General features: G+C 42.7%; 1 protein-coding gene across 2 annotated transcripts in view; it reads left to right on the plus strand.

Annotated features, from left to right (window-relative positions):
• The window catches only part of CRYL1 (crystallin lambda 1), a 140,632-nt gene that overhangs the window by 34,198 nt on the left and 80,015 nt on the right, over nt 1–26,419 (plus strand). For both annotated transcript variants that reach the window (XM_066369222.1, XM_066369224.1), the window contains exon 3: nt 5,285–5,411. In XM_066369222.1, the coding sequence (XP_066225319.1) occupies nt 5,285–5,411 (127 nt within the window). The remainder of the gene's footprint in view (nt 1–5,284; nt 5,412–26,419) is intronic.

Genomic DNA, 26,419 nt, shown 5'->3' on the forward strand with positions numbered 1-26,419 from the left:
TATATACCATCAAATTCAATAACCTAGAAGAAATGTATAACTTTCTATTAATATGGAGTCATGAAGAATTGGAAAACACAAACTGATAAAGAGGAAATTGAAACAACTATCAAAAACCTCCCCAAAGATAAATATCCGGGAATATTAGACTTTAAAGAAACAGTCTAGAGCTTAGTTTCTGGCAATATGGCAGAGAAAGTATCCTGATAACCCTTTCAAGCTTGCAATAATTAAGAATATGGAATAGATGTATATAGTTAATAGGTTATTTTATAATGCATAGCTGAATTGGCAAGAAAGTAACATAAATTTTCAGAGACCAATCTGAGAGCCCAGATCCCAAGGGATGTGTGAAAACTATAACTGCCCTAAGAGTATTGGCCTATCTTGCTAATCTAGACCTTTGGTTGTACCAGCAAACCTTAAGCCTGTAGATCAGGGGTCCCCAAACTTTTTACACAGGGGGCCAGTTCACTGTCCCTCAGACCGTTGGAGGGCCGGACTATAAAAAATACTATGAACAAATCCCTATGCACACTGCACATATCTTATTTTAAAGTAAAAAAACAAAACGGGAACAAATACAATATTTAAAATAAAGAACAAGTAAATTTAAATCAACAAACTGACCAGTATTTCAATGGGAACTATGGGCCTGCTTTTGGCTAATGAGATAGTCAATGTCCGGTTCCATATTTGTCACTGCTAGCTGTAACAAGTGATATGACGCGCTTCTGGAGCCATGAAGCGTATGTCCTGCGCCACCGGAAGTAGTACTATACGTGAGCGACACCGCGCTTTGCGTCCTCTCACTGACCACCAATGAAAGAGGTGCCCCTTCCGGAAGTGCGGCAGGGCTGGATAAATGGCCTCGGGGCTGCATGCGGCCTGTGGGCCGGGCCGTAGTTTGGGGACCCCTGCTGTAGATGATGGGGGTAAAATTGGAGATCTTGAATGAAGCTAGTATTCATTCTTGGTGAAAGGAGAGCTAGGGAGAATACTGTATAACTCACCCTAATATGTGCAGGCTCATCTGTCTTGACCTTGACTGTGGGTAGAAGGGAGAGAAAGTTTCTCTGAGAGTTTATCATCATAAATGAGCCCTCTTAGAGTTTTGAAGTCTAAATTCATACTACTTGTGTGGTCTTAAAAATTCTAAGCCACCCTGGCTGGTTGGCTCAGTGGTAGAGCGTCGGCCTGGTGTACAGGAGTCCCGGGTTCGATTCCCGGCCAGGGCACACAGGAGAAGCGCCCATCTGCTTCTCCACCCCTCCCCCTCTCCTTCCTCTCTGTCTCTCTCTTCCCCTCCCGCAGCCAAGGCTCCATTGGAGCAAAATTGGCCTGGGCGCTGAGGATGGCTCTGTGGTCTCTGCCTCAGGCGCTAGAATGGCTCTGGATGCAACAAACCAATGGCCCAGATGGGCGGAGCATCGCCCCCTGGTGGGCATGCCGGGTAGATCCCGGTCGGGCGCATGCAGGAGTCTGTCTGACTGCCTCCCCGTTTCCAACTTCAGAAAAATACAAAAAAAAAAAAAATTCCAAGCCAAGAAATTCAGATTGGTTCCTCGGTTATTAGTGTCTCCAAATGCCTGTTTAGAAGCAAAATGTGTATTGTCTCCAGAGCAGTATACCTTAAACCCAAGACTAAATTTCCACAGATTCAAAGTTCAGCACACAACCCAAAATCACAAAACATGAGAGACCAGGTATTAATGAGCACAGCGAATTGAATTGAAGTTGGATCTGAAGATACCATTCAGTATGTAATTCAGGAGTAATTCAGGAGTTGAAGTGATGGAAAATGTGTAGAAGTAGTTCACTAGATGTCTGAAAGATTTAGACTAGGGAAAGAAGCAATTTATGAAGATACACTAGTTGAGAGTTCATGTCAGCTACAGACGTGAATCCCCATTTTGGAAGAACCAAGTGTCCCAAGCAGCATAAATACAAAGGGTATCTATCCCTGGATGAGTCATTGTGAAACTATAAAACACCAGGGAACATGAGGAACGTGAAAAGCAACCAGAGAAAGACGGACTCCCTACAAAGGAATGATAGATTGACAGCAGACTTCTTGGTAGCCAGCAGAATTCCGTACTGGTGGAATAATGCCTGCCAAGCACAGAGCCAGTCACAATAGGCAGATCCTCTCTGTTCTGTAAGCATAAATTTGGACAGTCAGTGTACAGGAAATTTAGATACATTCCCTATTTTATTTGTTCTACCCTTTTAAAAGAACAGGTATGACTGATAGAATAATGGCTCCCCAAAGATGTCCAGGTCCTAATTCTAGAACCTGTGAATGTGGCAAAAGAGGCTTTGCAGATGTAATAAAGTTAAGAACATAAAATGAGGAGATTATCTAGGTGTCTCAGTTGGATCACAAAGGTCCATATGGGGCAAAGAGGAAGGCAGGAGACTCAAAGAAGGAGGTCTGATGGTAGACATGGAGGTTGGAATGAAGGTGGAAGAGGGTCGTGAAACCAATGAAAGCAGGTGGTTTGTAGGCTGTTTGAAAGGCAGGGATGGACCCACCCTCAGAGCGTCCATTAGTCCACCTTACATTTCTGACCTCCAAACAGTAAGATGGTGTGTTTTTTGAGCCACCAAGTCTGGTAATTTGTTACAGGAGCAATGGGAGACAAATACAACAGCTTTGTTGAGGTATCATTTATATACCATGCAATCAACTTGTTCAAGGTGTGCAATTAAATGGTTTTTGGTATATTTATAGGGTTGTATAATCGTAAACATTTTTGAAAGATGGATCAAAAACGTGTTGTGAAATTGAAAAGAGAAATGATCTTTGAATGAGATGGCGCTCTTCTCACTGGTCACATGCATAAAAACTGCAGCTGTGTTTGGCGGGGGTTGCTGGTATGTGATCCCAGAAATCCTAGGACTTAAAAACCTTTGCTTTCCCTTTTGATCTTAGTAAGGTAACCTTTTCTTGTGACACTTTTTGCTACATTTCCCTTGATGATATATAAAATATCTATCTGCTGGCACTCAAATCACTTCTTTCTTCATTTTAGTTATCAAATTTACAAATCTTATTCAAAACTTATTTTGAATCTTACACTAAGATACTATACAGTACTCTGTACAGCTAATATAAGCTTCTTGATAAACTGGCTCAGAAGCCACAACTGAAAAATGTGTTCTTGGGCTGAAGGACTTTGACAGCTTCAAGATGAAAACCATATCATGGAATCATGTAAAAATTGTTTGACTCACTGGCAAAAAAATGCACAGAATTTTTTGGGAAGCATGGATGTTGCTCCTTTGGCACCTTTGTGTGTGTGTATGTGTATGTGCGCGCACACATGCACACACTCTGCCCTGTTGGTTTAATCTGTTGTGAATTTTCAGCAGGACTGACTGCATAACTTGTGAGGCCAAGTGCAAATCACATGTAGAGCCATTGTCTCAGTGTTCATTAAGAATTAGGAGGGTGACAGCAGGCATGACTTTCAGTATTGGGCCCTCTGAACATGGGGCCCTGTATGACCACGTAGTCACATGGTAGGAAGCTGGTTGGTCCTCATTAGAAAAGGTCCTTTCGCCCTGGCCGGTTGGCTCAGCGGTAGAGCGTCGGCCTAGCGTGCGAGGACCCGGGTTCGATTCCCGGCCAGGGCACACAGGAGAAGCGCCCATTTGCTTCTCCACCCCTCCGCCGCGCTTTCCCCTCTGTCTCTCTCTTCCCCTCCCGCAGCCAAGGCTCCATTGGAGCAAAGATGGCCCGGGTGCTGGGGATGGCTCCTTGGCCTCTGCCCCAGGCGCTAGAGTGGCTCTGGTCGCAATATGGCGACGCCCAGGATGGGCAGAGCATCGCCCCCTGGTGGGCAGAGCTTCGCCTCTGGTGGGCGTGCCGGGTGGATCCCGGTCGGGCGCATGCGGGAGTCTGTCTGACTGTCTCTCCCTGTTTCCAGCTTCAGAAAAATGAAAAAAAAAAAAAAAGAAAAGGTCCTTTCTCAGCCCTTCTCCCTAGGGATGGGCTACGGGTGAAAATGAAGAACTCCTCCTTTCCAGTTTTACCTCCCATCAGCCTGGTTTCATCCTTTTCGAAAAAAAATTTTAAAGTTTTTAAATTGTAAAATTTATAAAACTTACTATCATCATTAATTTTCAAGTGTGTACAGTTCAGTGATATTAAATAACTTTTACATTATTGTACAACTGTCCATCTCTATGGCTCTTTTCATCTTGCAAAACTGAAACCCGACCCATTCATTACACATTCCTTTCCCCAGTCCCGCCAACCACCCTTCTTCCTGTCTTTAAAAATATTACTCCTCTAGGGGCCTCTCATGAGTAGAATCATACACTATCCATCCTTACGTGATTGGCTTATTTCACTTAGCATAATGTCCTTAAAATTTATCCATGTTGTAGCATGTGGCAGGATGTCCTTTTTTAAGGTTGAATAATATTCCATTGTATGGATGGGCTACACTTTATTTATCCATTCCTCTGTCTATGGACATTTGGATTGTTTGTATTTTTTTCCTACTGTGAACAATGCTGCTATGAACATGAGTGTACAAATATCTGAGTCCCTGCTTTTGATTTTTTTGGTTATGGACCCAGAAGTAGAATTTCTGGATCATGTGGTAGTTATATTAGTTAATTAATTAATTTAAGTGAGAGGAGGGGAGATACAGTGGGAGATCCCCAACTGGGATCCACTCGGCAACCTGTCTAGGGCCGATGTTCTGCCCATCTTGGGCCATGGTCGTAAGCAAGCTATTTTTAGCACCTGAGGTGGAGGCTCCACAAGTCATCCTCAGTACTGAGGGCGGGCATGCTTGAATCAATTGAGCCATGGCTGCATGAGGGGGACAGAGAGAGAGAGAGAGAGAGAGAGAGAGAGAGAGAGAGAGAGAAAGAAAGAAGGGGGAGAGGGAAGGGTGGAGAAGCAGATGGTCACCTCTCTTGTGTGCCCTGACTGGAATCAAACCTGGGACTTCCACACTGGGTAGACACTTACCACTGAGCCAACAGGCCAGGGCCTGTATTTTAACTTTTTGAGTAATCACCAAACTGTCACACATTTTCATTCTTACTAGTAGTGCTCAGCGTTCCGGTTTCTCCACATCCTCACTAACACTTGGCTTATTTTCTGTTCTTTTGATAGTCGCCATCCTAATGGGTGTGAAGTGGCCTATCTATCCTTGTGGTTTTGATTGGTATATTTCTGCTGGTTCAGGGATGTTGACCTTTTCTTGTTTGTTTTATAATTTGCTTTTGAGTACTCACAGTGACCACACTTTCCTTCTTCTAGAAACGGCATGAAGCTGCTGGAGCAGTCAGGCTCTCTGAAAGGCTCTCTGAGCACAGAGCAGCAGCTGTCACGCATCACCGGCTGCTCAAATCTTCAGGAAGCAGTAGAGGGCGCCATGCACATTCAGGTGAGTTAAGGACTAGTGCTGGAAGAGAGTTTTGACCTCCTTGGAAGAGATGGAGAAGATAAAACGCAGTTAAAAGAGTGAACCTCTTGTATCCCGATGGTCAGAGTTATGATTTATGTGATGGGAAAGTATCCTCAAAATATCTCCTGTATGGGCTCTCTTTAAATTACTATGATAAGAAGTGTTAGGATTTTGAGTAAAAATAGATTTTCTGGACAGCTAACACTTTTGTTTTATCTTCCTGTTGAATGAAAGATTGTGTTCTTCAAAAAGAAATATTTTTTAAAGTTTTTTCACCTGACCTGTGGTGGTGTAGGGATAGAGCGTGGACCTGGAATGCTTAGGTTGCCGGTTCAAGGCCCTGGGCTTTGCGTGGTCAAGGCACATGTGGGAAGCAGCTACTGCAGATTGATGCTTCCCCCACTTCTCTCCCCCTTTCTCTCTCTGTCTCTCTCTTCTTGTGAATAAAGTCTTTAAAAAATTAAAAAAGTTTTCCAATTACAGTTTACATTTAATATTATTTTGCATTAGTTTTAGATGTACAACATAGCTGAGAATTTGGCAACAAACTCAAAAGATTGAGCACATGTGTTTTCTAGTAAGCTACTGCCTTGAGATTCAGTCAAGTACAGGGACTCCAGGCCCTAACTTAGCAGCTCTGACATTTCTCCAGTTCATTTAACAAATGTGTATAAGTTAGAACATGAGCAGGGGTCTACTTTTTCTTATCTTTGCTAGTATTTCAACTCTGTGTGATTGAGGAAACGTCAGAGGGATCAGAGGCTTTTCTTTTTAATGAATAATGTTTTTGTTTTTTTTATTTTTTTATTTTATTTTTAAAGGGACAGAGAGAGAGTCAGAGAGAGGGATAGATAGAGACAGACAGACAGGAACGGAGAGAGATGAGAAGCATCAATCATCAGTTTTTCGTTGCGACACCTTAGTTGTTCATTGATTGCTTTCTCATATGTGTCTTGACTGTGGGCCTTCAGCAAACCGAGTAACCCCTTGCTGGAGCCAGCAACCTTGGGTCCAAGCTGGTGAGCTTTTTTTTGCTCAAGCCAGATGAGCTCGCGCTCAAGCTGGCGACCTTGGGGTCTTGAACCTGGGTCCTTCTGCATCCCGGTCCGATGCTCTATCCACTGCACCACTGCCTGGTCAGGCCAGAGGCTTCTTTTAACTTTTTTTTTTTTTAATTTTTATTTTATTTATTCATTTTAGAGAGGGAGAGAGAGAGAGAGAGAGAGAGGAGAGAGAGACAGGGGGGAGGAGCTGGAAGCATCAACTCTCATATGTGCCTTGACCAGGCAAGCCCAGGTTTCGAACCGGCGACCTCAGCATTTCCAGGTCGACGCTTTATCCACTGCGCCACCACAGGTCAGGCCCCAGAGGCTTCTTTATTTAGCTTTCACCTGCCACCTGCATCAGCCCTGAGGTGGTGGGGTAGGGGCTGTGAGAGGGCTTAGTTCTGCAAAGCCCGGGAGCTTTCCAGCCTGGCCTCAGCATGGGAGGCTCTCCACATGTGCTCAGCATCTAAGAAGGTATCTGCTTCTGGTGCCCATGCTGCTGGAGGAGAGACACGACTTATGTCCAGGAGACCTCCTGGGACACAGTCAAGTGGGCACCTCCTGCATGGAGGCGGTGGTGAACACAGACTCTCAATGGGGCGACTGACAGGTTTCTTCATGCCTAGGCATATTTCCTCACCTGGAAATGGTAATCATACCCCATGCACTGGGGGCTGCGGAGGAACTGTCTGTGCTCACGTCAAGGGAATCCTAATGGAAGGCAAGGCTCTGTTTTTCCAATGAGAAGATTAAAACAATCCTTTTTGGGGTCCATTTGATATGTAATATTTATATGATGGAAATGAAATGTTATAATTATCCATATAATGTGATTTGAAATTGTGAACCCAGTATGGAAATTGTAATACTGGTGGCCAAGACCAGGCAGGTTCACATTGGATTCGGGCAGACGGTAGAGGAACTAACTGCAGAGCCAGAAAGTCTTGGGCCATTCCCATTTATTAGAGTCTTATAACAGCTCACGAGCAAACAGGCAGGGGAAAACCACTTCTTGCAGCTGCAGGCAAGTGATCAGAAAACTCCCTCATGGTGGCAGGAGAGCAATCAGGAAAACAACCCCTCGAAATGGCAGGCAAGTGATCCCCCGGGAGGGAAAGCACCGTAGCCTTCTATAACCTATATACACATGTGATGTTTTGCCACATGCTTATGCACTAATCGTACAAAGTGCAAGCAAGCAAGCCTAACACAGCTGTTTTCTTTACAGTAATATTTCTAATTTCGTATTTTACACAAACACTTTTGTTTAAGCTCTTAACAGGACAAGCACTCTATTTCCAGTGTTTCTCTATATCACAGCATCTTTTGAGTGTCTTTGCTAAGCAAAGTCATCCAGAGCACATCTTTCTTTCCTCTGAGATGTTTGCTGTAAGGCCAGTAGCCACGGCCACCATCACAGCCACCTGGCTTGTGCAGGTTCGCATTTGATTCAGACAGACGGCAATGAAACAACAGAGCTAAGAACTGGTGGGCCATTACCTTTAATCCTAGCTTGCACCCGGTGGGCAAGGAATACACACAGTGGGAAAACACTTCCCTTTCCATTCAGGGCTCCCAAAGCCACTGACTTATCCAAGTATTCCTAGAATTAAAGGCTTCTACTTCGCCAGCCTTATTCACCTCTGTTCCTGTTGGTCAAATAACTTTGTAAATATGATATATATGTTTGCTCGCTTATAGTTTGCATTGGGTGTGGGGGACAGGCTGTAAGCAGGCCAGGTTGTTATAGCCTAAGGCTTAGTTTCAAAATTAAGCTTTTCCCCACACCCTTGACTGATTGCATGATGTGGGGTGGTGCACTCTCAGGAGGAATCCCATTATGCCTCAGATAAGTGACTTTGTATCAGAGACCTCCTTGTTTGTATATTGGATTAAAGGTTTTGATTTCTACACTATAAAGTGGGGCAGACCGGGAGCTTGCTCACTCATTTCCTGAGATTAGCATTAGAGGAGAGAGCAGAGAAAGGCCACGTGGAGGAGAGGAGAAGCAGCCAAGATGGCAGAGTGCTGAAGGAGAAGCCATTTTGTGCAGAGTTTGTGCAGAGAGAAGGAGATGGGGAACAGAGGTGAATAAGGCTGGTGAGGTAGAAACCTTTGATTCTAGGAACTTCAGATAAGTCAGTGGCTTTGGGAGCCCTGAATGGAAAGGGAAGTGTTTTCCCACTGTGTGTATTTCTTGCTCACCGGGTGCAAGCTAGGATTAAAAGGTAATGGCCCACCAGTTCTTGACTCTGTTGTTTCATTACCGTCTGTCCAAATCAAATGTGAACCTGCATGGGCCAGGCGGCTGTGATGATGGCCATGGCTACTGGCCATACAGTTTTCCATCTCCTTCTCTGCACAAACTCAGCACAAACTGGCTTCGCCTTCAGTACTCTGCCATCTTGACTGCCTCTCCTCTGCAATGCTAATAGCAGGAACCAAGAGAGAGAGAGAGATATCCCCCTGTCTGCCCCATTTTATAGTGTAGAAATCAAAACCTTTAATCCAATATACAAATAAGGAAGTCCTTGATACAGAGTCACTTATCTGAGGCATAAATGGGATTCCTCATAAGAGTGCACCACCCCACATCATGCAACAGTCAAGGGTGTGGGGAAAAGCTTAGTTTTGAAAAGATCTTAGTATTAAAGGGGTGGGAAAGGCTTAGTCTTAAAACTAAGCCTTAGGCCAGGCATCCCCAAACTACGGCCCGCGGGCTGCATGCAGCCTCCTGAGGTCATTTAACCAGCCCCTACCACACTTCCAGAAGGGGCACCTCTTTCATTGGTGGTCAGTGAGAGGAGCACTGTATGTCGCGGCCCTCCAACGGTCTGAGGGACAGTGAACTGGCCCCCTGTGTAAAAAGTTTGGGGACCCCTGCCTTAGGCTATAATGACTTTGCCGGCTTACAGCCTGTCTCCCACACCCAATGCAAACTATAAGCGAGCAAACATATATATCAATATCATATTTACAAACTTATTTGACTGACATTTGCTGTGCAGAGGTTTTAAAAATCCATATAGGATGATGGTAGTGGAAGCTTTATCTTCAGCTTCAACTGCGGAGTCTCAGACCTGTAAGTGTTTTTTTCTCCCTGCAGCTATGCTATTGCTTTTGTGATCATAATGTAACAACTTGCTGTGTTACTTTTTTAGTAAAGAGATCTTTATAAAGCTTACTTACAAATTTTGCAGCTCTAGCAATGGTAAAGTCATGCATGCCGAGGAATCATTACTGTGCTGATGTTATATTTCTCTGTCTCCAGGTCCCATTTAAAAAAATAGATTCTGTCAGATGGTTTCTGCACTAGCATGATTGAATTAATTCAGGTTAATGCTTCTTCCCCAAACAGTATATTATTTTTTAAAAAACAGAACCTTCCACAATATAACTTCAAAATGTCTTGAATATAAAGCTAGCCCTTCTTTTAAGGATTATTTTTGGAAACTAATGTCGATCAAATAAGTTTGTAAATATGATATATATGGTTGCTCACTTATAGTTTGCATTGGGTGTGGGAGACAGGCTGTAAGCAGCAAAGTCATTATAGCTAAGGCTTAGTTTTAAGACTGAGCCTTTCCTGCCCTTTTAAACTAAGCTTTTCCCCACACCCTTGACTGTTGCATGATGTGGGCTGGTGCACTCTTATGAGGAATCCTATTTATGCCTCAGGTAAGTGACTTTGTATGAAAGAATTCCTGTCTATGGCCATACCACCCTGAACGCGCCCGATCTTGTCTGATCTCGGAAGCTAAGCAGGGTCGGGCCTGGTTAGTACTTGGATGGGAAAGAATTCCTTATTTGTATATTGGCTTAAAGGTTTTGATTTCTACACTATAAAATGGGGCAGACTGAGGGCTCTCTCTCTCTCTCTCTCTCTCGGTTCCTGCTATTAGCATTGTAGAGGAGAAGCAGCCAAGATAGCAGAGTGCTGAAGGAGAAGCCAGTTTGTACAGAGGAAGGAGATGGGGAGCAGAGGTGAATAAGGCTGGTGAGTTAGAAACCTTTGATTCTAGGGATACTCGGATAAGTCAGTGGCTTTGGGAGCCCTGAATGGAAAGGGAAGTGTTTTCCCACTATGTGTATTTCTTGCCTGCTGGGTAAGAACTAGGATTAAAGGTAATGACCCACCAGTTCTTGGCTCCGTTGTTTCATTACCGTCTGTCTGAATCAAATTTGAACCTGCACGGGCCAGGCGGCTGTGATAGTTGCCGTGGCTACTGGCCTTACAACTATTCTAACATATAATGCATGTAAAGTGCACAGTATTTGGCACATAGAAAATGCTTAATTTTTGAAATAAATGATTTTATGTCATTTGTGTACAATTTTGGTAATAAACAAATGATGTAATATAGTATATGTTGTCCCATGTGTATAGTAGGTAATAAAAGCTGCTCTGTAAGGCCAGTCTTTATTTCGTGGATTAAATGGATGTATTTACACGATGTTGACTTGTTGAACAACATCTGTTGTCACACACGTGCACAACTCTTGAGTCAGGCAGTGTGGGGAGAGGACACTAGAGAAGGATGATGTAAACTTGCTGGGTTTAATTCCTATAAGAGATTGTGTTCTTCACAAATGGTTTAACATTTTTTTTGAAATTATATTTTTATGTTTTTATTTTTTAGAGAGAGAGACAGACATGAATGCAGGGAGATGATAATAAGGTGCCTCATAGTTGTGGCACCTTATTTGTTCATTGATTGCTTTCTCATACGTGCCTTGACGGGGTAAGGGGGCTCCAGTTGAGCCAGTGGCCCCTTGCTCAAGCCAGTGACCTTGGGCTCAAGCCAGTGACCATACGGTCATGTCTGTGATCCCACGCTCAAGCTGGTGACCCTGTGCTCAAGCTGGAGACCTTGGGGTTTCGAACCTGGGTCCTCAGCATCCTAGGTTGATGCTCTATCCATTGCACCACTGCCTGGTCAGGCTATTTTTATCTTTTTAAAGGAAAAAGAAATGGTTTGTATCTTTAGTACCACAAAGAATAACGGGAGGAAACAGTTCAGAACAGGAGGATTGGAAAGTGTTAATGAAGGTAGAGTTGGAGCCCACCTTGGCCTTTAGAGGAAAAATGGGTAAGGGAAAAAAAATAGAGATTTCATTTTTGTCTGTTGCCTTGACTGATTTTCTTGGGCATGTTCACACATTTCTTTATATGAGATGTAGCAAATTTGATTTTCCAAATTTTGTAACTAATACGTTAATGTTGCCTCATGTGCATTAGTTGCATATAAAAACTAGTGCATTTTAATTTTGCCAAAGAAGCAGATAAAAGCTCCAAATTAAAGCCTCCTTAATGTTACACCATGTGTTTGTTAATTTGCATTAGGTTTCTAACAATTCAGGAATGTTAAAAATATATTGAAAAGAAAAGTACCACTTAGGTCCATTATTCCAAAAACATTTTAATATTTCTTTGTGTTTGTACTTCTTCCCATTTCTCCTGTTTATTTTCTCTCTCTAATATATTTGACATTATATATTGATGTAGAATTTTTGTATCAAAGTTTTTATTAAAAACTTAGACTATTTCTTACAGCATGACTTGCCCAGGACTCTGTCAGATAGAAGCATAATTTTTGGACTAAAAGCTGTTGTTATGTTTATCATTTGATTCTTAACCTAAGAATGACATTAAAGCTGAAGGTCTAAAAGTCCACTGTCACCTGTCAGGTATCTCCTCCTCACCAGGCCTTGTACGCTTCCTCATCTTAGCACCCAGAGACTTCTTACTAGCTGTGTACCCTCTTATCAACTCTTCGAATTCTTCTTTATGATTTATAAAAAGGAAAAATTCTCATTGTAGAAAATGAGTCTAGGCTTTTTGGGGACACTTATTTATTTATTTATTTTCCAAGTGAGAGGAGGGGAGCTAGAGAGACAGACTCCTGCATGTTCCTGACTGGGATCCACCTGGGAACCCCCATCTGAGGCTGATGCTCTGTCCATCTGGGGCCATGCTCATAAGCGAGCTATTTTTAGCACCTGAGGCGGAGGCTCCACCGAGTCATCCTTAGTGCCTAGGGCTGACGCACTTAAACCAATTGAGCCATGGCTGTGGGAGGAGAAGGGAGAGAGAGAGAGAGAGAGAGAAGGGGGCGAGGGGGAGAAGCAGATGGTCATTTCTCCTGTGTGCTCGGATGGGGAATTGAACCCAGGACATCCACATGCCAGCTGACACTCTACCACCGAGCCAACTGTCCAGGGTCAACATTTTTCTTATAAAAATAAAAATTGTCATTACTTTAGGGAATTATTCAAAAGCAAGAGGCAGAGCTTGTGAGTCAACAAGCAAACAAAACCACATCACTGCCACTGTTCTTCAATGACAAATAATCCAGTTGTAGATACTACTGTGTTCCCAAAGGTGAGAGTCCCAGAAACGTGAGTGTGAATCTCCACAGTGGGTTTGTCCTTTGCCCAAACTCCAGTGGGCAGGAACATGGGTCAGTTTCCTAATACTCTGTTCAAGTGGGGGAGTGTGGGAGAATGAAACTGGAATTGCTAGAACTTAGTGTAATTTTGAGATCAAATCTCACCCAGTAAGAAAATCTACTACTCTGGAAAAGTAAGTTTATTCTGAAAAGCCTGTTTAAAGCATTGACCCTTAAAAAGCATGAAGACTCATTAGTTGTGGTACAGAGGCCTTATCTAATTTCCGGCATTTAAGACTTGAGACTTTGGTAACTGGTAGGAGCCATGGGAATGGCTTATAGAATTAAGAAGTTTAAGTGGAATTTCCTAACACAAAATCAGGACAACAGCTGAAATCTAGAAGGAAAAATTATATCATGCAGATTGATAAAAATTTGCATCAGTACTTTACCATTAAAATTTAGAAAATGCTAGGTCCTGGCCAGTTGGCTCAGCAGTAGAGCGTTGGCCCGGCGTGTGGAAATCGCAGGTTCGATTCCTGATCAGGGCACACAGGAGAAATGTCCATCTGATTCTCCACCCTTCTCCCTCTCCTTCCTCTCTGTCTCTCTCTTCCCCTCCCGCAGCTGAGGCTCCATTGGAGCAGGGTTGGCCCGGGCACTGAGGATGGCTCCATGGCCTCCGCCTCATGCACTAGAATGGCTCCTGCTGCAACGGAGCACCACCCTAGATGGGCAGAGCATTGCCCCCTGGTGGGCATACCCGAGTCTGTCTGACTGCCTCCCCTCTTCTAACTTCAGAAAAATACAAAAAATAAATAAATAAATTTAGAAAATGCTAATAAGGATTATCAGACCTTGCCAGTAATTATAGGAAGTGATGTTCATAATTATTAACACGATTTTAAAATTTACATGTTTCCACAAAGGATGGGAGCCTAATGGACCTTTGTCTTGGTTCCCTTAGGCTCAGAGTAACCCTTCTTTTGGTAGGATGAGGGTGCAGGAGGAGGTGAAGGATGTTCAAGTAGCAAAAAGCGTGTGGGATACCAGCCCTGAATATATAGGAGTGTATACATTGAAACTTGAGAATTTCATTTTTTCTGTTCTATGTTTTTTTTAAATTATAAAGTCAGAGATTTGCTGAGGTGTAATTTACATACAATAAAATTCACCAGTGTTAGTGTTCAGTTCTGCGTGTTTTGACTAATGCATGCAATCCTGGTTCCACATCTCTGTCAGGCTTTGCAACTTTCCCATCATGCACTGTGTGCCCTCAGTGCCCTTTGCAGCTAATGTTCTCCCCACTTCCCCAGGCCTTGGCTACCTCCAGTCTGCTTTTTGTCCCCAGAATTTTTCCTTTTTCATACTTTATATAAAATGTAATAATACCATGTGCAGTCTTTGAATTTGAATTCTTTCACAGAGTGAATGAATTTCAGGTTTATATATATTGTGGTTATCTATAATTTGTTTCCTTTTATGGATGAGTAGTAGTCCACAGTTTATCTATCCATTCACTAGTTGAAGAACTTTTGGTTTGTTCCCATTTTTTAGGCAATTATGAATAAAGCTGATGTAAACATTTGTGTACACGTTTTAACATTTTTTTTTCTTTTGGGTAAATGCCTTGGAGTGGAATTGCTAGGCATATGATAAGTATATGTGTATCTTTGTAAGAAATTAGGGCACTGTTTTCCAAGATGGGTCTACCATTTGCATTCTCATATGCGCTGTATGAAAGAGTGTTAGTTGCTGTGCATCTGGGTATTATTAGGGTAGGTTTTCCCTCATTTTCATGTATGTTAGTGACATCTTATTTTGGTTTTTGTTTGTGTTTCACTAATGACTAATGACATTGGGTATATTTTCCTATGTTTATTTTTCATTCATACAATCTTCTTTGGTGTAATGTCTATTCAAACCATATGCTTATTTAAAAATTGGATGGTTCTGTTTCTTATTATTGAATTTTTAAATTATTATAATTATTATTTTGAGAGAGACAGGAACATCAAACTGTTCCTTTTTCTTCCTTAGGTGAGAAGCAGGAAGGCAGAGAGACAGACTCCCACATGTGCCCGACCGGGATCCACCCGGCATGCCCACCAGGGGGCAATTATCTGCCCATTGGGGCGGTGCTCTGTTGCAACCAGAGCCATTCTAGCACCTGAGGTGGAAGCCACGGAGCCATCCTCAGCGCCTGGGCAAACTTTGCTCCAGGGGAGCCTTGACTGCAGGAGGGGAAGAGAGAGACAGAGAGGAGAAGGGGGAGGGGTGGAGAAGCAGATGGGCACTTCTCCTGTGTGCTCTGGGTGGGAACCAAACCCGAGACTTCCACACGCTGGGCCGATGCTCTACCACTGAGCCAATCAGCCAGGGCCTTAAGCTGTTCCTTTATGTGCCCTGACTGGGGAATCCAATGGCAACTTCTGCGCTCCAGGACGATGCTCAAATGACTGAGCTATCAGGCCATGGCTTAATTTCTTTTTATTTATTGTTACAGAAAGACAGAGGAAAGGAGAGAGAGGGAAGGGATAAGGGAAAACATTCATTTGTTGTTCCACTCAGTAGTGCATTTATTGGTTACTTCCCGTGTATGCTCTGACTGGATATTGAACCCTCAACCTTGTCATTTTGGGACAATGCTCATAACTGACTAAACTAACTGACCAGTGTCTTACTGAATTCTAAGATTTCCTTATGTATATATTTTGGACAAAAGTCTTGAATCAAATATGTGTTTTGCAAACATTTTCTTCTAATATTTTTGTTTTCTTAATAGTGACTTTTGAAAAACAGCAGTTTTCAACTCTGATGGAGTCCAATTCTAATTTTTAAAAATGAATTAAGCTTTTTCTGTTTTATCTTTGGGATCTTTGTGTAATCCAAGGTTAAAAACAAAAGATTTTCTTCTATATTTTCTTCTAGGGGTTTTATTGTTTTATATATTATATCTATAATCAATTTTGAGTTGCTTTTAATATAGGATATAAGGTCATTCAATTATTTTTATGTCATTTTTGGAAAGAACTGTCATTTCTCCATTGAATTGCCTTTGAACTTTGGTCAAAAATCAATTGACTATATATATGAGGGGTTATTTCTGGACTCTGTTCTATTTCACTAATCTTTGGGTCTGTGACACTTCATTAGATAGTGAGAATTCTCCAAATTTGTTTTTTTTCAAATTATTTTGACTAGTCTCGGTCACTTAGCTTTATATTTTAGAATTAGCTTGTCAAGTTCTAAAAAAATTTGTGCTGAGATTATAGAATTCTGTAAACGTAAATTCTTGGAGGAGAATTGACTTCTTGACAACATTGAATTTTCCAATCCATGAGCACAGGGTATCTCTCTCGTGTGTATTTTGTAGTGTTTAGCATATAGGTCTTGCACATTTGTTGTTAAATTTATACATAAATATTTCATGATTTTGGTGCTGTTGTACATGGTACTTACAAAAAATTTCAGCTTCCAATTATTCATTGCTAGTATGTAGTAATATAGTTAATTTTTGTGTATTATTCTCTGACCTTGATTAACTCACACATTAATTATAGTAGCTGCTTTGTAGATTCTTCAGGATTTTCTGTGTAGACAGTTATATTTGTGAATAGAATTTTTTTTCTTTCTAATTGATTTTACTTCTTTTTGTTAACTTACCATACTGGGTAGGCATGATAAGAGTGGACATTTTTGTTTTGTTTCTGATTATGGGAGGAAAGCATTCCATCTTTTATTACTAATTATGAAGTTAGGTTTCTTAAATATCTTTTATCAGGTTGAGGAAATTCCCTTTAATTCTTAGCTTGTTGAAAGTTGGTATCATGAATGGGTATTGAATTTTTTATTTTTTTTTATTTTTCTGAAGTGAGAAACGGAGAGGCAGACAGACAGACTCCCACATGTGCCCGACTGGGATCCACCCAGCAAGCCCCACCCATCTGGGGTGTTGCTTTACGGCTACCGGAGCCATCCTCAGTGCCTGAGGTGGAGGCCACAGAGCCATCCTCAGCACCCAGGCCAACTTTACTCCAGTGGAGCCTTGGCTGTGGGAGGGGAAGAGAGAGATAGAGAGAAAGGAGAGGGGGAAGGGTGGAGAAGCAAATGGGCGCTTCTCCTCTGTGCCCTGACCGGGAATTGGACCCGGGACTTCCACATGCCGGGCCGACGCTCTACCACTGAGCCAACCAGCCAGGGCTGAATGGATATTGAATTTTGAATTTTGTCAAATGGTTTTTCTGCATCTATTTATATGGTTTTTCTTCTGTAATCTGTGTGTTAGGAATTTTATTGGTTTATTTTAGAATGTTGAACCAACCTTGCATGCCCATAATAAACCTTACTTCTTTATGATATATTATCCTTTTTATATTTTTCTGGATTTAATTTACTAATATTCATTGTGGATCCTCACATTTATGTTTATGAAGGCTTTCGTATGAAGTTTTATTTTCTTGTTGTTATTTCACCTGGTTTGCATTTTAGAGTAATACTGGCTTTATAAAATGTGTTAGGAAATGTTCCCACTGCTTATACCTTCTGGAAAAATTAGTACAGGAGTGATTTTTATGGGTTGTTTTTCTCCCAATGTTTTATAGAATTCACCATAGCTAGGCTCAGTTTCCCTAGTTGAAAGTTTTTAAACAGTGAATTCAGTTTTTTTAATAGATATAGGACTAATTTCTACCTGAGTGAACTTTGGAAGTTTGTGTCTCAAGGAATTTGTCCGTGTTATTTGTCACCAGGCAGGTTCATGTCATAGTTTTAAATTTATGAGAGTAAAGCTATTTATAACAATCCTTTATTGTCCTTTTACTATCTGGAATTTTTATTGGTGAGTCTTCTTTACTCCTAATATTGATAATTTATATGTTTTCTCTTTTTTCTTTAAATAGTTTGGCTAGTGGTTTATGAATTTCACTAACATTTTCAAAGAACCAGCTTTTGGTTTCATGTATTTTTCTCTTCAGTTATTTTTCTTTTATATTTTACTGATATCTGTTATTAGCATTATTTAATTCTTTCTGCTTACACTGGATTTAATTTATACTTCTCTTTTTCGTTTCTTAAGATACAACCTTAGATAATGAGTTTGAGACCTATATTTTCTAACATAAGCATTTAATACAATACATTTCCACTGCTTTAGCTGTGTGCCAATTTATTGTTTTCTGTGTATCTTGTTGGTTTCTTTTCTCTTTTGCTATTTTTGTTTGTTTTTCATTGATTTTTTTGTAGTAACATACTTTGATTTCTTATTTTCTTATATTCATCTTCTTTGTATGCATTTTCTTTGTGGTTACCCTGGTAATACATAAAATATAGCTGTCTATTTTAAACTGTAACAACTTATTTCAATTGTATAGAGCAACTCTACACCTTTACAACCCACTTTATGTTATCAATGTCCCAAATTACATATCTTTGTATTTTGTTTATTTGAGCATAGCTTTTGGTTGTAATTATTTTTTATGCTTTCATCTTTCAAATTGTACACCATAATTAGATAAGATATAGGCACCCCCAGTGATAGCATTACAGGTTTCTGAATTTTAGTATTTACTTTTACCAGGAAGCGATACATATTTGTATTTATTCATGTTGCTGTCTAGCATTTCAATTTGGAGGACTCCCTTTAGCCATTCTTATAATGCAGGTCTAGTGCTGATGAAGTCCTTCATCTTTTGTTTCTGGAAATTTCTTCATTTCTCTATTTTTTTAAGTGAGAGGAGGGGAGATAGAGAGACAGACTCCCACATGTGCACCTCCTGGGATCTACCCGGCAACCCCATCTTGGGGCCAATGCTCAGGTCAACTGAGCTATCCTCAGCATCTGGGGCTGATGCTCAAACCATTCGAGCCACTGACTGCAGGAGGGGGAGAAGGAGAGGAAGAGAAGCAGATGGTTGCTTCTCATGTGTTGACCTGACCTGGAATCGAGCCTGGGACATCTACACACTGGGCTGACGCTTTATCTACTGAGCAAACCAGCCAGGACTTTAAAATGTTTATTAAATTGATAAATGAAGACATACTTCATTAGCCAAATATGTAACAACAAATACATATGTCATTGTCCCAACATTGACATTCTTAATTTGATTTCTAAAATTACTATAAAACTGAATGAGTGACTATTTTATCTTAATCTTAAAAAAAATAGAAGCTCAAAACTCAGTTTAAAAGGACACTTTGGAAAGATGAGATGATATTATAATAAACACTGGAAGATTGACATAATATCGATTATGTATATGAAATATAAGTAGAAATAGAAACCTGTCTATCTGTCCAAACCTAAACCTATCTTTTCATAGATAGAAACTTAATTGCCCCTTTGCTATAGAAGTTGTAGGCTGTTAATGCCCAAAGTCAAAATAAGCAAATATCTAATATAAACATTTTTACTGTATAAAGTCCACTAAATGGAATATAAAATACCAACTAAAAATAATTTTTTGATGTTATTCAGTTAAGAACATGGCAAGTCCATTTGAAAGTAGCCATGGCATGCATATCTAATGCTTGAAAAATAGTAAATATTCTAGCAATTAAAATACTAAGCTCTAGTTATTTTCCCCAGACTGTTGTCATTTTTTTGTTTTGGTGGTGGGTGGTCTTTATTTATCAAGAGCATTAGAAACCACATATGATGCAGAATGCATTGTATAGAGCTCCTTTTGTAGTAAGTACATTAGAAGGCATGTGAGGGAATCTGTCAGGGAACCTAATATTAATAAAAACAAGGAATACCTGGGTAAAAGTCCAGGAACCCCGGCATTCAGGAGTGAGTGCTGTGGAAAGTATTCTACGCCTGTTTGTTTGTCCTGGAGTTCTCGGCCCTCCTGCTGCTTGCCCAGTGGCCCAAGCACCCTGGGGTTCATATCTGCTGACTCTGAACTGCCATGATTATGTTTATTTTCATTTGAAAGTCAATATTCAGAGACAAGTTGCCCAGTATTTCTGTTTGAACAACTGGGGGTGGGGGTGGGGAATCAAAAGGCTTCTTTCAAGCTAGTAACTTTCACCTTTTAGGAGTTGGGTTGTGCTGTGTCAGTCCCTGTTGCCTGGGGAGAGCTTCCTGTCACTCAGAAGCTCTGGTCACTAGCCAGCATTGGATTGCCCTTTATGTGAAGGAATGCGTCCTGGACCCTTGAGTGGCTGTTCCTGTTCTTTTGGCTGGGAAGGCAGCTACTGCCTGTTCCCTCTGACTAATGATACATGTAGTAACTGCGGGTGAGAGGGACAGTGTGCACGCCCTCTGCTTGCCTGCTTTAGCATTTGCAGAGTGTGCCCGGGACAGGTGACTCCTCCTGGATGAGGAGGCTTCCGGGAGGAAGCCCTACACATTTCACACTTACTGAGAAAGTTACACATGCTTTCCCTTCACAGGCTCTATTCCTGCTATTTGTCCATACCTTACATGGACTTGGCCTGGGGCTCTTTACGTTTTATTGCTTTGTTTACGAGCTTCAATGAACAGCTGACTACCTGTTGTGCTGTGTAAGTTGGTAGGAGGTGGGTGGGACTCTTCCCCCTACAAGGGTCCTGGGTATTTCCCCATGACTCTGCTGCTCTTTTGTCAAGCAAGTCCTGGAATACCCAGGAACCCTCAAGGCCAGCACAGCTTTTCTTTCTGCTTGGCCAATGACCCACTGCTAATGGAAGTGCCATGTGCTTTATCCAATGGTCCCATTCATATTCACCATGACCTGGAGCGGTGGGTACCATTATCCATTATTTATTCTTACCTCTATCCCTCCCTTCTCCCCCATCATTGTAACCTCCCTGTCTCAGGGGTATTTGTCATTCGTTGTTTACTGCTGTGCCCCAGCACCTAAACAGTGCCTGGCACACAGCTTGAACTTGGTATAAACATTTGCCGACTGAGCGGGTAGTGTGTCTACAGATGAGATGGTAATGACCGTGCTCAGCTATCCGCAGGTAGTCAGTGGTAGAGATAGCACTTGATTCAGGTCCTTTATCACCTTCATGCTCTAAATCCCTTCCAGGGAAAGGGGGGCCACTGGAGCGCAGGGGGTCTGGCAGGTGAGGAGAGCCTTTTCCTGGCACCCAGGCCATTCATCTCTGCCTCTGCCTTCCCCTTGTCTGGGTCTCTGCCTGTCCTCATTCCCATAGCCCAACACAGGCCATCCTGTGGGCTAGACAGAACTTTCTCCTTTGCTATCTTGGAAGCAGGAGCAATGAGAGAACTTAGCTACCTTCAGCCTCTTTTATTATGGGCCAGAAAGGACAGCGAGCTTTAATACCTGTCTCATTGCCCAAGAGTTCAGGCTGTGAGAAGCTGGAGAAGACAGAACTGGAGTTCTAATCTGGCTTGGCCCCAAGGCAAGGTGGCCCTATATCTGATCCTTTAGTAGCTAAGAAAACCCCCAGATTGAGAGGATCAAGGTTGCCAAGCCACCCCTTCCCTTCACTGAGTAAAGGCGGTCAGGGCAAGCCTGGGCAGGGACCTGCAGGATGAGGGGGAAAGGCAGGAGGGGATTTCTCTAGAAACTCTTTTGGGGCTGGGGCTGGCTGTGAGGGGCCTGGGAGGGAGGGTGGCGCCTCTGTGCTTCCTGTGGGCCCATCTGAGCAGCCAGCAGCACCTCGGGCATGTGGGACAGGGGCACCTCATTCTTTCCTCTAGCAGACCCTTGAAAGTTGGTTTGGCTGTGGGAAAATATTACTAATGACAGTCACTTATATGGATGGAGTTTTATGCAGGAATTGGGCATATTGTCAAATATGGACATGGCTAGCTTTTGGTAAGTGTTTTGATTGCAACACAAAACTTTTCATATTTTTAGCTTTATTAATTCATCACTTTTGGAACGTGACCCCCTCTTCCTGACTCAGAAATTAGAGGGAAATTTCCATGCCATTTCCTGAGCAATTGGGGAGGGGCAGGACTGGTCGCCCCATGAGGCTACTTGCTGTCGAAACCAGTGTGGGACTGGAGCTGTGCTCCCAGGTAACTAGTGAAACTTTAAAGCTGCCATTATGGCTGAAAGTGTAGGAAAATATGGAAAATACATTGTCACTACCTTAAAACTCCCACTGTTACATGCATTTCAATGGAGCAATTTTCGGTAGCTACAGTTGAGGTTTAACTGCTGTGCTTTGTAGAATTCAGGACCATATATATTCCATGCTTCTCTGATTGTACCCAGATATAATTATTAAATGCCTGCCATCTCCCTAATTATAAATAGGGAGTCCCCTTCTTTAGAGATTACTAAAAGCATTGTGGGAATAGGCAACTAAATTACCCTGTTACTTATATCCGGTTAACTTGATATGTTTTTGGTACTTTCCTGAGGTGTTAGAATAAGTGAGAGTCATTGTTTTACTATATAAGTAGTGATAAAAATGAGAAATGAAAAATGACTTATCTTGAGTCCTGCTACCTTCACAAATGACCCGTTTTTTGTCTTTACTGTTGTCTTCTGATCCTTTTTGAATTTTATGTATAATTTTATGCTTCCCCTCCTTACTCAAGGGTTTTTATCTGCGTTATGTTTGTATTTCTGTACTAGAGACCTGGGGTGCAGACCTTGGACTTGGGCTTGGTCCACGTCCTGTGTGGTCACCCACCTCGTGCTCCCAGGCCTGGTCCTGGGAGGCAACAGGGCTATTCTGGCTTAACCCTTTGAGTGATGAATTTTTTTCATTACCCACTGACCCCTGGGAGTGAGGTTTATTTTTCAAAAAATGAAATTAGGCCCTGGCCGGTTGGTTCAGTGGTAGAGCGTCGGCCTGGCGTGCAGGAGTCCCGGGTTTGATTCCTGGCCAGGGCACACAGGAGAGGCGCCCATCTGCTTCTCCACCCCTCCCCCTCTCCTTCCTCTCTGTCTCTCTCTTCCCTTCTTGCAGCCGAGGTTCCATTGGAGCAAAAAAGTTTACCCAGGTGCTGAGGATGGCTCTATGGCCTCTGCCTCAGGCCCTAGAATGGCTGCAACAGAGCAACGCCCCAGATGGGCGGAGCACTGCCCCCGGTGGGCATGCCAGGTGGATCCCGGTCGGGTGCATGCGGGAGTCTGTCTGACTGCCTTCCCGTTTCCAACTTCAGAAAAGAAAAAAAAAAATCAAAAAATGAAATTAGTTCCAGTTCTAGTTTTATTAACTTAAAATCATGTTTGATTACCAATTTATGAAAACAAGGACATATGTTTGCCTTTTTTTTTAATGTTGCTGTACACATTTTAAAAATAAATCGGTCCCTGGTCAGTTGGCTCAGTGGTAGAGCGTCGGCCTGGCGTGCAAGGGGTCCCGGGTTCGATTCCCGGCCAGGGCACACAGGAGAAGCGCCCATCTGCTTCTCCACCCCTCCCCCTCTCCTTCCTCTCTGTCTCTCTCTTCCCCTCCCGCAGCAAGGCTCCATTGGAGCAAAGATGGCCCGGCGCTGGGGATGGCTCCTTGGCCTCTGCCCCAGGCACTAGAGTGGCTCTGGTCTCAACAGAGAGATGCCCCCGAGGGGCAGAGCGTCGCCTCCTGGTGGGCAGAGCGTCGCCCCCTGGTGGGCGTGCCGGGTGGATCCCGGTTGGGCGCATGCGGGAGTCTGTCTGACTGCCTCCCCATTTCCAGTTTCGGAAAAATACAAAAAAATAAAAAAATAAAAATAAATCGGTCGTACTCTGGATGGTCAGGAGGCACGAGGATGTACATGAACGTTTGTACTGCTCAAAAGGTTAAGGCCAGTTCAGAGGCCTCATGCTGTGACCGAAGGCCTGAATCTTGCCACATACAGTTTAAAAATATATTAAAAATTTTTATTTATTGACTTTAGAGCAAAAGGAAAGGAGAGAGTGAGAGAGAAACATTGATATGTTATTTCACTTATTTATGCGTTCATTGGTTGATTCTTTTGTTGTGACCTTACTGGGGATCAAACCCATGACCTTGGCGTATCCAGATGATGCTCTAATCAGCTGAGCTACCCAACCAGGGCTAAATTTTTTTTGGTTGTTGTTTGAATGACTCACTGATGTTTTAAACATTTGCACATAAAGTGTAGATTTCTAGTAGCTTTATAGAATTGGATTATCCGGCCACAGAGAACTGGTCTGGCAACAGTGTGACTCTGCCTGGATTCCCATCACTTCCTTGTGTCTCCTTAATACAGAGACCAAGAGGTTATTGTTATATGTCATGGTTCTTGCACAGTTCTCCTTAAAATGGAGAGGAAAGGCAATTATTTCTTGTATTTGTATCTCAATTAAAAGTTGGAAAACAAAAGTCACACTGAAATCTGAGTTTTACACTACCTTGCTTTCTTCCCTTGTTACCTAAATAAGTAGGGGAGGCCTTTGACTTTGCTCCCCTGCTCCTCCCCTCCAGACCTAGATCTTGTTCCTGAAAGTCCTAATTCTGCTGGCCAGAAGAAGCCCAGAAGTGAGTCAAAGAGGGGTCCCATATGCTGAGAACACGGCTTTCTTCTACTCTTCACCCACTTCCCTCTGCCCAACCCCTCTACCCTCTGCCCAACCCCATCCAAGTTCCAAATGACACAGGGTACTCCTTTCCCCCAGGCAACCCAAGATCCCTGTCCAGTACTGACTGGGAATTGGGAGCATCGTATAGAGCCCAGCCCCATCTTAGAGCTCACTCTCTTTCCTCACTGGGCGCCTCAGAGAAAGAATTGCAGGCTTGATGGAGTCACTGTTTTGTACTGAACGCCCTGGAGGCCAGTGCATCCCACCCTGGGTTGCATGCCTCAGGCTGTCAGTGACCTTGGCTAGGTCTCAACTCACAGTGGCTGCCCATGTGCTGGTGGGGGGCATTGCCGCTCTCTTGGAACGGGATGGTGCTCCAGACGCTGCTCAACTTACTGCCAGGGCTGAGCTGTGGTGTGGTGGGTGTGGTTGGGTTTTCCAAAGGCTAGAAGGGGCCCTGTGTCTTTCCTGAAGCTGCTCTCTCCTCTCGCCCTGCCATTATGACACTGGGGAGACGTGTGCTGCTGCCTTGGGAATGCTGAATGTTCTTAAGGTATTTGAGAGAGGAGAAGCCCTGTTATATAGGGAAGACAGATATTTAGCTTTATACCCAAACTCCAGGTATAAGGCTGTTGGTAGCCTTCTTGAGGAAACATTAGGTGTAAAAGATTGAATATAGACTAAAACTTCTATGGTGTGTAACGCATGTATGATTATCATCCCCAAGTCCAGACCACCTTGGTTATGAGATAGCATTTGGCATAAAGTAGTGGTTTCAGACGTAGGAGTGGTCTTAACTGTCTAATCAACCAGGGGAGCCCCACCACCTTGCCAGCAAGGGACTCAGGCAGCAGGCCCAGCTGGCCACAGCCCAGATGGCCACCGCATGGCTCTCCTGCAGGCGATGGTGCGAGACTGAGGAGTGGCTCAGCTGAGACTGAGAAGTGCCTTGGGACTGTGGGCTCTTTCTCCTAAGAAAGCCACAGGAAGAAGTTAAACATTGTCATCCTTTGCTACCACAGTCATTCCGCCTCCTGCTTGAGGCTGAAACAGATACAAGAAAGAATGTATAGCTAAAAGATATCTAGCGAAGGAAGTGTCTGAGCCATGTGCTAACTGAGTTCTGTGTTTTTTTGGGGGGCTTTCTGTGATGTGATCACATCTGTTTCTTTATTGTTTAGGCATCTTGAGTTATTTTAGTTTACTCATAGCCGAAGGTGACCTGACTGGTAAATAAGATGCCTATCTGCTGATCCGGACTTGAATTCCTGAAATGCTGCCTCTTGCTGTGGGTTTAGGTGTGGGTAACTAACTGCTCCTTGTCTGCAGAGTCATATGTGGAGCCTCTCAGTAAATTTGTATTCATAAAGGATTGCTGGGCCCAAATTCCAATTATAGGAATTAAGGAATTGAAAAGAAAGCGTCTAAATTTAAACTTCTCTTTCACTGGACAACTTCACACACAACCCACCTCGACTCCCACAGTTTATTTCAGGAGTAAGACCCAAAGCAGCTTCAGAAAGGAAGTTAGTGTCTTATATATTGCAGATGCTGAGCACTTCTTGAGAAAGCTCTGGCACGAGTGGAATTACAGCAGGGATGCTGTTTGTGAAAGCAAAGTTTATAATTGGCACTCTCTCATTTTCTTATATTAATGTTTCTAGACACCAGGATTAGAGTGCTCTCACTTATAGTGCTACAGACTAGAAAGGAAGGTAAAGGTAGAAGACAGTATTTGTGCCTCTAAAAAAGAAGCCTGATAAGCCAGCTTCTCAGCTGTCCAGTTGATGGTCAGTGGAGTAATTGTGACCAGTGGTCACTGGTTTATGCTGGAGATTGTGGAAGGCACACAGTTGCAACACAAGTGTGTTTGGAGAGGGTACCTGAACCAGAGTGTTTACTGATTACAAAACTGGAGAATTCTAGTCATCTTTAATTCCTTTTTAAATTCAAATGTTGCATATTTTATGGTAGGAAAATGCAGAATAAAACAGCCCTGTTAAGGTATTGGGTGTTTTATCTTTCCAGATATTTTTTATGTGGACCTTTTAGCATATTTACTTAAATGCTGTAGTCATGCAAAAAGATAGCCAGAATAGTGTAATGAAGAC

The sequence above is a fragment of the Saccopteryx leptura genome, chromosome 2 (assembly GCF_036850995.1).
Source record: "Saccopteryx leptura isolate mSacLep1 chromosome 2, mSacLep1_pri_phased_curated, whole genome shotgun sequence".
In the NCBI taxonomy this organism is placed as follows: Eukaryota; Metazoa; Chordata; class Mammalia; order Chiroptera; family Emballonuridae; genus Saccopteryx; species Saccopteryx leptura.